Consider the following 17678-nt stretch of genomic DNA (forward strand, 5'->3'; position numbering starts at 1 on the left):
ATAGCAGTGATAGCAGTAATGCCAGAGGCAGTAGCAGTAACGGTGCACAAGCAGTGCAGTAGTAGTAGGTAAAAGTATATACATAGCAGCAGTAACAGTAGTGGTAAAAACACCAGCATTAGTAGCATTACGAGTAGCAGTGATAATAATAGTGATAGTAATAGCACTAGCATTAGTAGTAGTAGCAGGAAGTGTAGCATTGGTAGTGCAGTAGTAGCACTAAGAGTAGTGTTAGTAGTAGTAGAAGCAGTAATAGTAACAGTAGTACTAGCAGTGGTAGTGGTAACAGTGGTAATAGCACTAGCATTAAGTGTAACGGTGACAGTGATTCTAGCAGTAGTAGTAGTAACACTAGCATTGGTAACGGCACTAGCATTAGTACTAGCAACAGTAGCACTAGCAGTAGTATCAGTGGTAACAGTATTAGCAGTAGTAACAGTAGCAGTGGGACAGCACTAGCATTAGCAGTAGTAGAAGTGGCAACAGCACTAGCAGTGGTAACAGTAGCAGCAGTAACATTAGCAGTTAGCAGTAACCATAATAGTAGCAGTGGTTATAGCAGTAGCACTAGCAGCAGTAATACCTGGCTGTGGCTCAAAGTCCTTCAGGTTGACCTCATACTCGTCTTCAGTGATGTACTGATGCCGGCCCATCATCACAATCGCAAACTTGAACTGGGAACACAAAACACACAGACATGATTCTAGGTTACTTACAGACCACCAGGGTCCAAAATCACCACTCACCAAGCGCCATATGCTAGTAAAATGTATCTCTGGCGGACAGATAAAATAAAGACACCTGTCACACTGGCTGTTCACTTTTTCATACGGTAACATTTGAATTAGGGCTGTCAACAAATATTCTAAATTCGATTATATAATGGAATTGTAAAAAAAACCAGACATTCGATTGTGAAAATTAATATTCGATTGTGAAAAAAAAAAAAAAGCAGCACTATGCGGCTGTCTGCCTCGCGAGTTCTCGCGTGGGCCTGGGCCGCTGCACTGAATGCACTGCATGACGGAGAGAAGTCACACAACGTCACTTTCATTGAATGAAAATGAAATGTAGGTCAAGCCGAAACGAGCGAATAATTCAACAACAACCGTGTGGTAATGATGGCAGAGAGTTCACAACCCCCTCCGAGCAATCTAAAAAGCCCTGTTTGGAAATACTTCGGATTTTGGTCAGACGGCAAAATTGTGGAACCACGAGATAAAGTTGTATCAAATTGTTTATTTAAACCAGTATGAATATTACCTAGTAAAATTAGGCTATTGAATAACATATCAATTACGAATCATTCATTTGATCTTGCTCCAAGAGACAGCGCGTTCTCAGTTCTCACTCTAGCACCAACCACAGGGGGTGGGGGGTGGGGGGTGGAGAGAGGTCTGCGGTCTTTAAATGAAGTTTTACGGTATAGGACATTATTTTATTTGTTTATTTTGTAATGTGTAGGTATGTAGATCTTTTAAAAGACATGTTTATGTTGAAATAAATATACCTATACAAGTAGTTATGTCTCTCGTTTTATTGGTTTGCCCTCTTATGGACATAATGCGCAAAAATAGATATTCAAATGGTTCAAACCTATGTGTTTTTTTAGAAGGAATAATCGAACGTCATTTTTGGCCAATTTTGACAGCCCTAATTTGAATCCCTCAGTTATATTGAATTCTGTTGCACTTCATGATGAATTACAAACCTGACCCATTGTACAATGAGTGTGCAAGTTTTAAATTAACACACAGTACTTGATTCTATATATGAAATAGCACTGAAAACCGGTAGGGTGACATATTCTATGAAAAATGTACATTAATTACTTTGGCTGGTAAACACTATTCCTGATGGGTACATTTTTTTAGCAGATGAAGGTCTCTGGGCAGCTCCCTACAGAAGGCACTGGAGCACATGGATAGTTTAAAATTGTATTTATTTGGGGTAAAGATTAATGTCTCGATATCTTCAGTGTCAAATGGTATTGGTGCTGGGAAAGTTTAAATAGCCTGCCTATCCCATGAAGCAAGCATTTCATATGCTGTAGAAGGTGTGAGGGGATCTTGACCAATACCATGACAGCACTCTACAGTTGCAATTTGCAACTGTGGAATTCTACTGAATTGGGTAGATTCTATAGGCCTTTCTATGTAGTAGCCTGCTGACAATATCTCCTCCACTGGGGAAGGGATTGATTTTTTCAATTCCCCAGAATTTAAGTGACACGGGGGAACCATGGTTTACATTGACATAATGTCATGCAATTGCATAGTCCATATTGTTATTGCAAATTGCAGCCTCGTGTCCAGCAATTCTGACATTTGGGGGCCGTTTTGTTTGGCCCACATCTGCCATACCACAGGGGCATTTCAAAAGATAAATGTGTGGTGCTGCAATTAATGAATGGATTAATGGATGAGGAAAGTGCTTGGTGTCAGAGGAGTTTGAGCAATCAGCGCAGTGACCACATCGATAAAAGCCTGATGGTGGGTTAGACAGCTGTAGTGGCTGTACTGTGTTCATCATACTGTACACTTCATTCATTCAGGTTCATTTTTTCCATCAGCCCTAAGTAAGGGATCCAAAAACTTACATTTCAGACACTACAAACCACTATACAGTCCACTAGAATAAATTGGTGTTGCCACTGGTGCATGATGGTATACCTTTTCAAACTCTTTCTCCTGGATGTCCAGCATGGTCTGGATCCTCCTCATCACCTCCCGGAACGACTCACCCTGCAGGAAGGAAGGAAGGAAGGAAAAGCAAGAGAGGATAAAGGAAAAGAAAGGACAGAATCAGAACCAGACAAACAGAAGACACAGCTGAATAAAAGATGATGCCAAAAGAAGGATGTTGTTTACCGTCTAGACACTCTTGCTCAAGCTCTCTCTCTCTCTCTCTCTCACACACACACACACAAACCTGTCTGATCTTGAGCAGGAAGGGGATCCCGAAGGTGCCGAAGACTTCCTTGTGGAAGTGAGCGACGGGGATTAGCATCTCACTGTCCTTGTCCAAGTCCACCTGGTCCACTGGAATCTCCTAGGTACAGGAAGGAGGGAGGAAAAGAGAGAGGAGGAGGAAAAGGAGGAGGGATGGAGAGCAGAGGGAAATGGATACACAGAGGGAGAGATGCAGAGGAGGAGAAAGGTTTACAGAGGTATGTCAAAGTATCAAGTAAATGTCAAAGTATCTGCTTTTTTTAAACATGCATGTGATAGAAACAAGGTAAGATAAAGGCAGAGAAAGGGTTGAGAAGCGGGGGGGGTGGGGTGGGGGGGGGGGGGTTTCATTTCTAGGAAATGAACTGTTGTCCACTGGCCACAGTGGCTACATTTATATTCCAGTTAAGGTCATTTTCCAGGTAAGCTGTTTACATGAAGCACTGATACCCTGCAACTGAGTCTCCCTGTTGCTATAAATAAGGCAGTGAAAACAATATTCCTGTCCAGCCAGAACAGTCAGACAACAAAAAAAAGTAATAACAGGTTACTTCTAATACAGGGGAAAGAAGTGATGATTCCAACATGAATAGTAGGAGTAGTACTGCTCACTGCCATCAAGATGTACCCATAATACTGTGTGAGTCTGAGTTTGTGCAAACGCTGTTCTCATAACTCAGTTATTCTGAGTTATGTTTACATGTGATTACTTGAATTACCGGGTTAAGAGCGAACTATGCCTTTAAACATAGCCAGCTCCAAATTTAACCTGCCACTTCAACAATTTAACCAGCCAAGTTTACTTTTCAAATAACAAAAACCCTCCAAAAGATGGTTGGTTACCTGCCCAACTTCTCAAGGTAGAGACAAGAAAAGAAAAGCATAACAGATTTCAAAAGAGAGAAATTAAAAGAAAGAGAGAGGGAGCAGCAGCAGCACACACACACACACACACGTACCTCTATTCTGAAGGTGCGGCTGGCAGCCGGAGATAAACATTCTAGCAGCTCGTCCTCCTGGTGCACCCCGATGATTTTATAGCTTACTATCTCTAACAGCCTGAGGGGGAGAGGGGGAGAGAAGAAGAGTGGGAGAGAGAAGTGAGGGAGTGTGGACGGAAGAGGGGAGGGGGCAGATGAAAGAAAATAGGAAGAGGGAAGGAGGGAGCGGGGGGAGTGAAGAGGGCAGACAGAGGGTGGAAGGGCGCAGAGGGAAGGAGGATTAATACAGAACGTTATTTCTATAGCAGTTTTTCAAAAACAAAGTTTACAAGCGTCAACAGATGTTGCATAAAAACGGGATTACATACAAATTAGTCAACAGAAAGTGTGTTAATAAATAAAAACAAAAAAATACATTGTTGAGTTGTGACAGAAAGCATGTTTATACAAATGGGTTTTAAGAAGTGACTAAAAAACTGCACTGTATACAGGCCCTAACACACCACTGGGTCTGCTTTAGTCTCGAGTCTAGACCAAGGAGCTGTCAGAAGTGCCTCGGCCTGAGGACCTCGGGGTTAAAAGGTTTAGAAGCAATCAGTAAAATGTTCAAATCGATTCTAAACCTAACAGGCGAGCAGTGGAGGAGGCCAGAGCTGGGCTGATACGGTCTCCGTTTGGCACCAGACAAGCTTTGCGGCAGCAGTGAATGGAGATGGACGACAACACAAGCAACTCCGGTTTTACTTCATCAAATACTGACGGACACATAGAGGAGTTCATTCCAGAATAGAGGTTAGAGGAGCGGGTTTGTGGCTGGAAGGACACCGGGCCCGGCTGGGGGGAAAAAAAGTGACGGAGAAACGCTCTGTCCACCCTGTGACAGCTACTGATGAGATGCCCTTGAGCAAGGCTATTAACCCCCGACTGCTGCGCTGAGGCTGCTCAGTGTGGCTCCCGTCTCCCAGGTGGGAGTGTGTGGGACTGGGTGAATGTGAAGCGGGACTTTTGGCAAAAAATAGCAGGGGCGCTAGGTTAAACTTCCTTGGATAAATTCAATTTAAAAAAAACCCATCAATTTTGAGATTCACCTGTAAGGCATGACAAAACACAGCTATATTCCATCCAATTTGTTAGATTTCTTGAAATGCCTTTTGCACTCAAAAACTAATGCTTTTATTAATACATTGAAACCTTTTCTGGAATATATGGCTGTATACATTCCTGCAATATTGACCAGAGCATTTGTATAGAGCATTTGATGTATTGATGTACTAATCTTCCATATGTGTTCCTATACGTTCCTAAACTGAACCTGTAACAAATATACGTGCTGCGCTGAGTTTTCATGTCATTCAATTTTGTTTCATAATTTTATTTTGTCCTATTTATGATTACATATACATTTTTGCTTGTAACATTCACTTGTGTGTTCTGTATCAAAAGTGTCAAGCAAAAAGTCAATAAACGTTATCTATAAAAAAACAAGTGATTTTAAATCGGCAAATGTCTTAAGACTGCAAATAAATGATATTTCTATTTTAACCCCAACCCAAAATAAGGTGGATCTCTTATTGTGGAACAAAATTTCTCACAGTCACACACATTTCAGAAACGATGATGGATGGACACACACACACACACACAAGAGTGGTTACCTGAGCTTCTCGGAGCCTTTGTCAGAGAGCTCGACTGCTTTTTTACATTCGTCCAGCAGGTCCCGCACACAGCCGTGCTTGTCAGGGTAGAGGGTGATCTCCTGCAACACACACACAGAGTTAATGTTTCTGCTTGAATGACACCTTTATAGTTTGATACATTCCATCTGTCTAAACATGTTTGAATGTGTGAGTGGCTGAGAAAAAGTGTGTGAGAAAAGTGTGAGTGTCTGGGTGAGACTGTCATGTGTTATGTGTGTGGGGTGTCGTGTGTGTGTGTTACCTCCTCTCTGAACTGGCTGTTGAGCCATATGGACTTGAAACTCCTCCTGTTCTCAAAGTCTGTGATCTTCATCTTCAACTGAGGATGGAAGAGGAGAGAGAGATAGAAAGACAATATATATATATATATATATATATATAAAAATATAAGAGAGAGAGAGAGAGAGAGAGAGAGAGAGAGAGAGAGAGAGAGAGAGAGAGAGAGAGAGAGAGAGAGAGAGAGAGAGAGAGAGAGAGAGAGAGAGAGAGAGAGAGAGAGAGAGAGAGAGAGAGAGAGAGTTAATTGTTATGGGACATGAATACAATGGAAAAACAATTTCTGCATATTGCACTACTAACCTTGTTCTGTATTAATACGAGTGGACATGCAGCACAAAGAAACCTGTCACTGTCACCTCTAACAACTGTATTCAAGACATTTTAATACTTTTTTAGACCTGAAATTTATTCATTAAGATGTTTTCAGACTTTTCAGACCACTGCCCTACATGTGCTGAACCCTGCTAGCATACAACAAAGTGTGCATAGTTTTTCATTTCGGGGATACCATAAAAAAAAAAAAAAAATGTCATATCAACATGACTGTAATTGGCTTGTCTGACTGTTAGAGCAGGACCTGCTGCCATACGAGCAGAGGGCGATGTAACTGAACCCTGCAGCTCACTTATCAGCAACGTTGTTACAGTTTAATTGTTTCAGTAAAGCCTGTAAGCGTTGCCGACAGAATATGCTGCGTAGCTGTGAGGCACGAGCTGCTTTCATACTTCAAAAAAAAAATGTTTTTTCCCATCATCTATGGTATGGTTTACTGCACAGACAGAATGTTACTGTCTGTATGCTGGACCACAAGTGCAGACGGTATCTTTGGCAGTACCAGTGAGTAAGATGAATGGTACAATATCAAATCTGACTTTCCAGCATCAGACTTGTGTTCTGTCAGGAGATTCAAAATCATTTTAGATAAAACTGAATGAGTGAATGTATGAAGAAATGGCTGAAAGGCGAAGCTAGAACGACAAAAAGAAAGACAGCCAAAAACAAAAAGATGACAGAGGACGTATGATCAAAAGAAAAATGACGACAAGTATAGAAATGCAGAAAAACAAAGAAAGGATCAATGTAAAGACAGAAATGCAGTAAGAGAAAGAGATTGAAAGAAAGACAGATGACAAAGAAGTGGCAGAAACACTGAAAGATGGTACAAATGAACAAAGAAAGAAGCAAAGATGGACCCAAAGATACAAACAAGGCAACAATAATCCCCCCTTGGGCAGGACTGCAATTTTGAAAATGACGAAAAGACAGATAGATGGAGAGACGGAGGAAGACAAAAACCCAAGAACAAGCCAAGTCGGCGCTGCTTTTCCTACCTGCTGGTAGTAGAGTTTCTTGGGCTGCCGAGGCTTGAAGAACTGCAGCAGGTCCCGCAGCGTTCCCTCATAGTTGTGTCTGAGAGGATTCCCTGGACCGTCCCTGTACCTGGCCACCACACCACCAGGCAGGGGGGAGGACGGGAGAGAGGAGGAGGAGGAGGAGAGACAGAGGAGAAGAAGAGGATGAGGAGGAAGAGGAGAGGGAGGGGAGAGAGGAGAACAGGAGAAAAGAATTAGAAAGTGGAGAGGAGAAAGAGGCAGGGAGGAAAAGGGCACAAAGTGGAGAGAGGCAGGAGAAGGGAAAAGAGACAGAAGGAATGGAGAAAGAGAATAGGATGAGAGGAAGAGAGGAGAGGGGGAGGAGTTAGAGGAAAACAGCAGAGAAAGATAGAGGGGGGGACAGGTTACACAACATTTCTACTGAATCTGTAATGTAGTAACATTAAAGTCGCAATAACAGCAGATATGTGAATATATATGTCACATATCACATATCAGCAGATATGTGAATAAAGTACAGGTATTTGATTGTACACGTCAAGCAGGGCTGCAACATTTTCATTTTATTTTGACGATCAATTACTCTACTGATTAGTCAGCTCAAGAAGAATAGTAAACCTCATACTGCTAGTTGATAGAAACTGATGATGGAGGGCTCTGCAGTGCTTTCCTGGGAAGGTGCTCTGCCATTTTCTACAGCAGGATGCTTTATTTTCAAATGGCATCAAGCCAGCCAGAGAAAACTAGAATAAGAGTGGAAGTAAGGCCAATTTCGCCTTCTAAATAAAAGCGCAACATTTGTCACTTCGGTACCAAAGCTCTGATTCTATAGGAACAGTTATGCCACAGCTACGGATTAAAACATTTATTTTCTATATTTTCTATATATTTTCATCTAGTACAGATTTCTCCTTACATATATTCTTTATTTTCATTTTGGAACTTTGTTTTACTCAAACCTTGCAAATCTTGTTTAGAAGTACGAGTTTTACATTGAAAATTCTGACCGGAAGTCCTGTTTTTCTTTTTATTCTGGCTGGCTTGACACACATTGAGCACGCTTGTAGTAAGCAAAGTCAGTGTTGCACATTGTCCATGTTAATACATCATTACTACATTCCCACAGTATCCTGTATTCAGTCTGTTTTAAGGCTTGCTGCAGGGCTCGTCCTCTGAGCTGCTGCGTGCATCCGCCATTTTCAAAACACAAACAGGAAAGCGAGGGAGAGAGTAGGCTGGAGAACCTGACAAATGATGATTTGCCAACACTGACGATAATGTCAAATAATCGCCACGCGTGTGTGTGTGTGTGAGAGAGTGAATGAGACAGGCCTCCTACCCCTGTGACTTGAAGAACTGCAGCAGCATGGGGTCTGTGTTCAACCTCTGCGCTACCGTCTTGGCCACCTGACAGACAGACAGACACATTACACATCAACATTACAGACCGACGCTACAGACAAGGATCTGATAATATTTGTTATGAGAGAGTATAATTCCATCTGTGCGCTGTAAGACAGGATCTCTCCACACACGAGGCGGTGTGTGCTCTTAGGCTGCGTGTCCTGCGGGAAACCCTACACACGGCACCGACTTCTTATTCTCCTTACTTTCAGTGGAAATGCCCGGGAGCGCCGAGCGCTTAGCGTGTTTGAGCGCTCAGAGCGTCGAGCGCCAGAAGTTGGTTTAAGACTCTTTAACTTCTGGTGAAAGAGCATCATATTACAAAACTGGTTTTGAATAGGTGAATAGCAAAAAATGGGAGCCATGACGAGCATCTCCCACAAGCACCTGATCAGTGCTGCCTGCTTAAAAATAATGATTAAAAAGAAAATAATAATAATAATTGGGAAGCCTGATGGACACAAGGGCTTAGTCTTTAACTCTAATTGAAATGTCATAAGACACAGTATCTTAAAAAGGTATACAAGTATAGTAAAGAACAACAGTTGAGAAGTGGCTTTGGACCTTTTTCCCTTTGTTTTGGTCTTCAAACAGCATGGAATGTTAGCCGACATTAAACAACTTGCCCAATACTGATCAATTCTTGAAGGACTTTCCCTATTTTTTTTTTTACATTCAGGAAGCTCATTTATCTGCTTCACCCCAGCTGATGCAAACTCAACATTTTTCTCAACATTTCAAACGTTGGCTTCAAAGTGGCTTGACGGCTGGATGGAAACAGTCATTCGTTCAGGTCCTACCTGAAAGTAGTTCATGCGGTTGGAGAGCGTGACCACGAAGCCAGGGTCGTTGTGGATGGTCTTGTCGCAGAAGATGACGTCCACCCGGTGGTAGAGATCCCGGAAATAGTCCTTGGCCGTAGGCAGCTCGCTGCTGTCGTTCTCTGGGTCGTCCCTGGAGGGAGGGAGGGAGGGAATAAGGGAGAAAAGAGGAAGGTGAAAGGATAGAGGGGATGAGACAGGCAGGGAAAGATGAGGAGAAGGTTGGAAAAAGGGAGAGATTTGGGTATAGATGGAGGAGAATGTGGAGAGAAGGGGGGGGGGTAGGAAGGAAGGATATAGGCATGGCGTAAAGGCGTAGATGGAGGGATAGACAGAGGGAGGGATAAAGGGGGAGATGAAGGGATAGAGAGAGAGACAAAGGAAGAAAGTAAGAGCAGGGGAGAGAAAGGGAAGTGGGAAATAATAAGTGGGGATGAAGGAACAGAGGGAAGGAGGCAGGGAGGGAGGGAAGTGGAGCGATGACGGGTTAGAAAAAGGGTGGGAAGGAGAGATAGATGGAGAGATGGAGGGGTGGAAGGAGGAGGGAGTGGAGAGATGGAGGGACAGACAGAGGGAAGTGAGGGAGCAAAAGGAGGAAGAAGGAGATTTAGACAGAAAGCGCTACTGACAAATCATCTTTATCCACAGCTGCTATCTCGTTTGATCAAACACACACAAACGCACTTTTTCCCCCATCTCTTACCTTCCCCTCCCCCTAGTTACGATTAGTTCTCCGTTATTTCATCAGAAACACAAAATAGTCCAGAGACAGGACCCAGATATGGAATTAATCTGTCTGCCTCTCTCTCTCTCTCCCCCTGTCTGTCTTTCTCCCAAATTCAAATATGATTTTTATTGGCAGGACAAGACAATTTGAGTTGCCAAAACATTTGTGAGATTATAACCGACACTAATAAACAAACAATCAAGCAATGAAGGACCATTAAGAAATGAAATCAAAATACAGCAGGGGATACTGCACACACAAACAAACAAACAAACACAGTCTTACTTCTGGAAGACGATGATGTCCCCGTCCATGAGCTCGTCCAGAGCCTTGTCCAGAGAGACATCATAGTCCTGTATCCGCTCTGTTAGGTTGGGCTTTACTTCCTGGAACGCACAAGGCATCGTGGGAAATATAGTCAGTGGGTTATATAGTTACAGTGAAGCTGCTTGGTATGTGTCTGATCAAGAATGAGTGAGCTACAGAGAGGGAGTGAGAGAAAGAGAGTGTCTGAGAGAAGAGTGAGCAAGAGACAGAAGGTGTGCGAGAGAAAGGGTGAGCAAGCAAGAGGAGTGTGAGAGAAAGAGTGTGTGCAATAGAGAGTGTGTGTGAGACAAAGAAAGATTGTGTGAGAGCGCGAGAGAAAGAGAGACTGCACGAAAGAGAGAGAGAGCATATGAGAAAGCGAGAGTGCGAGCGAGAGGAGGAGAGTGTGAAGTAGTGAGAGAGAGCAGCGGCGAGAGAGGGAGAGTGTGCGAGTGAGCGACGGATAAATAGATCACCTCATAGAGGATAAGGCTAGTTTCCTGCTGAAACCCTGCTCTCTCACACATGACCGGCAACAGGTCTCCTGGTAAGGGGGGGGGGGGGGGGGGACAACAACAGCAGAAAAACACTTTTAAAATGCTGAAATGTCTCAATGTGAAAATGTAATACTTGGGCATTAATACTTGGGAGAAGGAATCCATGAGGCATATGTAAACTCACACAAAGTAACGTACTGACACCTAGACATGCATACTTACGTATTTTGCAGGATATAGGTGTGTAGATATGTCCACAATAATTTAAGCTTCTGGTTTTGGGATCATACATCTTCAAGAACAACATGACATCGTCTGAGAAGAAAGGAGAGAAAGTCACAAACATTTTTTAAAAGTAAAAGGTAAGCAGGCAAACTGGGAAAAAGCTCTTGCCCCATCAAATGTATTGTTGCTACAGAGGTGGATAGTATATCATACAATAGCTTTTTTGAGCATAATTAACATTAAAATGAACTCTAGTCATCACCACTGACCATTAAAACACACAGAAACTACTTACTGACTTTGTAGGGCAGATCACATTACACAAGAATATAATACTACTCCTGTTAAGACTGCATTAGTCAGTGTTTCCCATACGGTGTTAATATTTGGGAGGCCCGCCCAGATAAATTCACAGCTCGCCAAGTACATTTTTTCAGTTACTGTGATGCATGAAGCTGGCATTTCACGCCCATGTAGTTTTCAAACAATCAAGATTTAACGCTGCCAAGTGTCGAAAGCGTGAACTACAATGACCATAATTCATTGCGCCTATGACGCAGCGCATCTGCGGCATGTCTGTGCCGACGCAAACTGAGCGGGGAAACAATGATGGAACTGTAACAGTCAGCTAATGCTGCGATGCCATTAGCTTATACTAGATTGAGAGACTTCAGTGCCTGAAAATATGAGTTGCCGCTAAATTAAACATCGGTAACAAGTCTTCAATTACCCCCCCCCCCCCCCTCCTCCCGCCGCCGTGGGACTCCTGGTAAAACGGATACCGAGCTGGATCGAGTTTGACGTGAGAGACTTACGGTCTTTGTCGAACTTAGGTAACGTGGCCCCGCTGGCAGCCATCTCTGGATCCACCGTCTCCAGAAATATTGTCCAGGGGTTCTCGTTGTCGCTCAAGTCGATCATCTGAGACACACACACACACGGAAATGGAACCGCATGTTAAAAGGGAGAGGTGATAAAATTAGTTTCCAACCCAGGTGTTGAGAGTATGACAGTAGAAGTCATTGACACATATGCACAGGTTACAAACACACATCGACACTTACCGACTTGTTGCAGTCGGCCTCGTAGTCGAGCATGGCGGGCCGCTTGGTTCCGTTGCTCCGGGCCTGCATGGGCCACAGCCTCATCTGGTCCTGTGGGAAACCCTGCAGCACATCAATAACACACACACACTCAGACTGGGCCACACACACGCTGAGGACACACACGCTGGGCCATTCACTCATCTTTGGGACACACAGACGCAGTCAAGCTAGGTCGCACGCATACTTGAAACGGACGTGCAACAAACAACGATGAGTACAAACACTTAAGGGCGATGACAAACGTACACACACACACACACACACACACACACACACACACACACACACACACTCGCACTTGACTGCTGCACGCCAGCTCACTACCAGGCAGGTCCTCAGGATGACAAATGACTTGTGTTGATGCTTTGAGGAATGAACACACATACAGCAGAAGGCATGACAACGGTAGAGAGGGAGGACTGGGATGAGAGATGGATGATGTTGGACCGTCTTGAGGGGAAGGATGGGGAAAGCAGAGGATGAGAGGAACCGAGACAAATCAAGGAGGGAGAGGAGAGATGGGAGGAGGAGAAGGAAGAGAGGGAGGTGGAAAGAGGAGAGAGGAGGGTTCGACACGAGAGGATATTGCAGGAGCGCATGGTGGGAGAGAGGAGAGACACACTTGAGTCTTCCTCACCATGGTCTGGGAGAGGTTCTGGACGAACTCTTGCAGCGTGGAGCTCTTCAGGACCTTGAAGACCGTGTACTTCACCTTCTCCTCGTCGTACATGTCGTTGCCCTGGTGACCGCAGAACTGGTCCTCTGTCACCATCTGCCCAGAGGAGGAGAGGGAAGAAGGATGGAGATAAAGTAAACAAGGGAGAAAAAAAAAACCTGAGTGACAGAAAGAAAAAAGGGGGACAAAAGAAGCAAACCTGGGAGAGACAGAATGAAAACCTTGAAAAAGGAGGGAGACGGGGTAGATCAAACTAGAAGCTAGATGCCTACACCCCATCTGTGTAATATAAGAATCAAAATGGTAGGTCAGTTTCTAGTTTCCCATCTGCACATCATTATTAGAACCAAAATGGAAGAGCAGTTTCCAGTTTCCTGCTGTACTTTCCTACCTGTAAAACATTAGAGCCAAAATGGCAGGCCGGCTTCCAGTTTCCTACTGTACTTTCCTACCTGTAAAACTGTAGTAGAGCCAAAAAGGCAGGTCAGTTTCTCACGTAAACCTACATGTTGAAGTGGACCTCCTGGTCAACCAGATAGACTACTTCCCAGTTTCTTAACTCCATACTTTTTCCATACTTTGATTTCAACACGACTGTATGCTGGGAAATATGACTGTCAACAAGGCCATATCACTCTATAGCTAATCATTCTTCACAACAACAATTTTTGTCCAATTCCAAAGCTTTTCAAGTCCTGAAAATGATCAAACTGATTTTCCAGGCTTTTCCCAGGCTTTCCAGACCTGCAATGGAGACTTGTAACTCTGGGTGTAATATATGCAGATGTAAAGACCAACCTCCAGTGTCTCCATTTCCTGATTAACACAAACAACAGAGCTGGTAATTTTACATTACTACCAAATGACTGCTCAAATTCACACTACATTTGCCACTTCATTTCTAAAATTAGCCACCAAAAACCTACTTTTGTTACAAGGTTCACTTCATAATTTCCAACCAAGAATAGGAGTAATATTTACATCTTCCAAACTAGTAGGAGGAACTAAGTAGGAGCTTATGAGAAGTCCTTGAAGGCAGCATTAGAACCAAAATGGCGGGCCAGGTTTCCCTACCTGGACCTGCATGTAGAGGTGAGCCTCCTGGCGCTCCTTCCTCTTCTGCGCCTCCACCCTCTTCTCCTCCTGCAGACGCTCCACCAGCTGCTGGGGGATGTCCACATCCGTCACCGGCTGGAGCACCTCGCCTGGGACACAGAGGGAGGCGCGGGTGAGTATTATTGGATGGACAGGGTGAGGTACGATACCTTTTATGTTTACTGTAGTTACTAGGGCAGGAAACTAACTTTGTAGTTAACCAGCTGCAAGTAGCTGGCCCATCCTGCAAATTCATCACCCACTGTGACTATTTTACCAGACAAGAGACTAGGACTTACAAATGATGGTTGGTTAACTTGCCAAAGCGGCTGGTAGAGTGGACAAACTTAGTCTGAGTTTTACTGTCAAAACTTAACAGCATTTGGCTGCTTTCATAATGGATGATTTATGTTTAAATAATCACTTCTATCTAAACAATGCTTTTTTGTTGGCCTGTCATACTGTTAGCGGTGTCAACGTTTATATATTTGGTGGTCTCTGCTGTAAAATGATAAGAATTAATACATTTCCAATGTTAACAGGAATAAACAAAGACTAGTCGCAACTTAATAGCAAATAAGCTGAACCTCTCAAGCTGCTGGATGGCCTGTATGAATCTACAGAAGAATATAGCTAACTGAACCTGTAGATATTGATGCAGTGGTTGGAGCAGTGTGTCAAACAGACTACTGTCTTAAAATCTTGATATATTAGAATGGTGTGCAAGAAGTTTAGAAATTAAGAGAACTCAATCGCCATATGACACAAAGTGGAATTAGGAATTTCTTGCTTAGAATAGACATAGTGGCACGTCACTTACTGAGCTTGGACTCTCGGATGTAGACCAACATGTAGGCGTTGGTGCAGTGACGCACCGAAAGGTCGTCGTCATGGCCGCCATAGTTGTGCTCTATGGCCTCCTCCTTGGTGCACCGCGACACCACGTCATCGTCAAACTTGCACCACTGGAGGGAGGGGAGGAGTGTGTGAAAAGGGGGGGGGGAGATGAGGGAAGAAGAGGATAGGGAGAAAGGCGATAGGGAGGATGGAGGGGGAGGACAGGGAAGTGTAATGGGCAGTGTGGGAGGATAAGTAATGGGGAGTGAGGGGGGGGTTGGGAGAGAGCAGGACGATAAACAGGGAGCGATTGGCGTGAAGGGAAGAGGGGAGAAAAAGGAGAAAAGCACAAAGCACTTAAGACGACCATTTATGTCCAGTCATACAGATAATGATCAGCATTTTCAGCACTCCGGCATGCTAGGGTGTGTGGCCTGCATGGACTTTCATACAAACACTGCCTACAGTGCAGTATCCATATGAGTAATACAACAGTAATCAGACCACAGACCCACAGAAATGCCAAAAATGCTGTAATCCCCACACAGAATTTTTGATGAGAAGGTGGATAAAAAAAAGGTTGTTCTCACTATTGGCTCCTTGACACTCACTTTGCCGTCTCCTTTGGGGTTAAGATAGACGACGTAGTGACCGCCGTGGTTGTCGCCGCTGTGCACCAGCACCGCGTGCAGGATGTAGTTGGCCGGGTCCTTGGAGTCCGGCTTCTGGAGGAACTCGTCCAGGGGGAGCTGCTCTGGGAACTCAAACCTGGAGGGGAGAGAGGCGAAAGGAAAGGATAAAGGTTAGAAAGGAGGGAAGGATGACCGACGGTAAGAGAATTTGCGAGGGGGCAGAAGCGAGAGACGGTGAGATGGAGAAGGGGGGAAGAGACGGGCAGCGAAGGATGGAGGGAGGGATGGGAGAGGAGGAAGAAGTGGGAAAGAGACAAAGGGCGCAGGGGGAAAAAGGAGGGGGGAAAGGAGAATAAGGGATACGAAGGATGGATGGGTAGAATGAAAGAGAGGCAAGGAGAGGGGAAGAAAGTGAGAGCAATGGTGTAAGCCCAGTCACGATGTCCGTTCACCTGCCACTCCACACTGTGGATGTGTGTGTGTGTGTGTGTGTGTGTGTGTGTGTGTGTGTACACAAAGCCCTCAGGGGGCCAGGTGCCAGTGGTAGCGTCACAAGGATGACTCAGAGCCTGTGAGAGACACTACAGAGGAAAATTAGCTATTCTGGCTATGTGTGTGTGTGTGTGTGTGTGTGTGTGTGTGCGCGCGCTCTTGCATGTGTGTGCGCATTCCAGTTAATCTCTTAACTGGGCCTCGCTTTGCTCCGACACCGTTTCATTAATGTACATCATTCTGTGTGCATAAGTGTGTGTGTGTGTGTGTTCCGCGAGTGTCACATTATCCCAGCGGGTTGTTAAAACACCATTAACTCCCACAGAGCTTTACATAGACTTGATACTGCCTGCAGGAAGCGCACCCTCAATGACTCACTTTCTCACTGTCTTGGTGCGAGAGGTCGGGGCAGAGCCGCTTCGGAGAGTGCAGGCTCAAGTCAAGTGCCGTTTCTGGAAATAGACTGCTCCTTTAACCTGCATTATTACGGAGCAAGCCTTCTCTGGAGCCGCTGTCAAGGTACCGGCCTGTGATTGCGCGCATCCCTGGAATGTTCCGTTTCTTTGTTTTTACACTGCGGCTGATGCGTGGTGTACTTTCAGCAGAGTGGGTTGTGTGTGTGGGTGTGTGCAAACTTTAATGTGTGGGCGTAATGAAGAGAATGAACAAGCGATAACAGGTGTGTGTGCGTGCGAGCGAGAGGTGTGTGTTTTACCTGTCGTTAATTTTGATGTTTTGGTCGGTCTGTGGGTCGTACATGAACCTCATCAGCTGCAGGTGAAGAATGGGAGGGAAGGTGAGGAACTTCACTCCCTTCTCCGCTTCCTGGAGAACAGACATATGTATACTAGTGAGAACACTCCATTGACTTGCATTCATTCCCCAAACACTCGTCCTCCATGCCAACGCTGGCTCAGCCAAGCTGCAGTGGTGCGTCTACATTATGACAATCGTCTCAGGTGAATGACGCCAGATTTACATGTCGTCATGGCAACGCTGATAAACTGTGATTGGAGCGTTCAAATACGAGTCGCATGTACGTTGCATGCCTCAGGATCCAGTGTTGCACCGCATATCCATGTGATCCAGATCGGAATTGAAAAAGTGTGACTATGAAGCTTTTTGCTGTTCGCACCGATTAGAAAACATCAGATCTGGGTCACATGAGGGGAGAAAAAACAAAAAAAAATCAGAAATGGGACACTTTGAGCAGCAGTGTGTGAATGTAGCCAAAGTCTGCAAATGTTTTCCAGCTTTCCAACCTGGATATTTGGATGCATCTTGAGTATTTTGTCAAGTGACTGACAGTCACTCATTCTCCGTCTAATATCAACTTCGTAACTGCCATCTGAGCCAACTTTTCAAGGATTGTCTCTCATCCGTTTCATAGCGCGCCGACCTTGTAATGTCAGCTGGGACGGTAGGCATGTGCTTCATTAGAAAATGACACACAGATGTGTTCTTGGACTCCATGTGAGGCTTTGCTGCTTAAATACTTTAAGAAATCTGAAGGGAACCTTGTAGTGTCTTTTCCACCCATACTAAAGCACAGTTGATGAAAAAGACATGTTTCTTTTACAATAGACATACAATGTTAATGTATATTAAATGTGCATCGAGTTGCTTTCAGAAGGCCAGGGACGGGGGTGGAGTTTTTA

General features: G+C 44.4%; 1 protein-coding gene across 4 annotated transcripts in view; it reads right to left on the reverse strand.

The window, feature by feature from the left end:
- usp7 (ubiquitin specific peptidase 7 (herpes virus-associated)) overlaps positions 1–17678 on the reverse strand; it is a 33424-nt gene that overhangs the window by 3272 nt on the left and 12474 nt on the right. The window contains exons 12-30 of one of the 4 annotated variants that reach the window (XM_071912240.2): positions 16736–16845; positions 15487–15664; positions 14880–15024; positions 14039–14169; positions 12926–13060; positions 12247–12348; positions 11998–12103; positions 11180–11272; positions 10937–11004; positions 10440–10540; positions 9407–9560; positions 8542–8609; positions 7200–7308; positions 5831–5908; positions 5548–5648; positions 3911–4010; positions 2932–3051; positions 2673–2744; positions 584–674 (exon numbers count right to left, since the gene is read on the reverse strand). In XM_071912240.2, coding sequence (XP_071768341.1) covers positions 584–674; positions 2673–2744; positions 2932–3051; positions 3911–4010; positions 5548–5648; positions 5831–5908; positions 7200–7308; positions 8542–8609; positions 9407–9560; positions 10440–10540; positions 10937–11004; positions 11180–11272; positions 11998–12103; positions 12247–12348; positions 12926–13060; positions 14039–14169; positions 14880–15024; positions 15487–15664; positions 16736–16845 — 2062 coding nt within the window. The remainder of the gene's footprint in view (positions 1–583; positions 675–2672; positions 2745–2931; positions 3052–3910; positions 4011–5547; positions 5649–5830; positions 5909–7199; positions 7309–8541; positions 8610–9406; positions 9561–10439; positions 10541–10936; positions 11005–11179; positions 11273–11997; positions 12104–12246; positions 12349–12925; positions 13061–14038; positions 14170–14879; positions 15025–15486; positions 15665–16735; positions 16846–17678) is intronic. The other 3 variants (XM_071912239.2, XM_071912238.2, XM_071912237.2) reach the window with 3 other exon arrangements.

The sequence above is a fragment of the Centroberyx gerrardi genome, chromosome 7 (genome assembly GCF_048128805.1).
Source record: "Centroberyx gerrardi isolate f3 chromosome 7, fCenGer3.hap1.cur.20231027, whole genome shotgun sequence".
NCBI lineage: Eukaryota > Metazoa > Chordata > Actinopteri > Beryciformes > Berycidae > Centroberyx > Centroberyx gerrardi.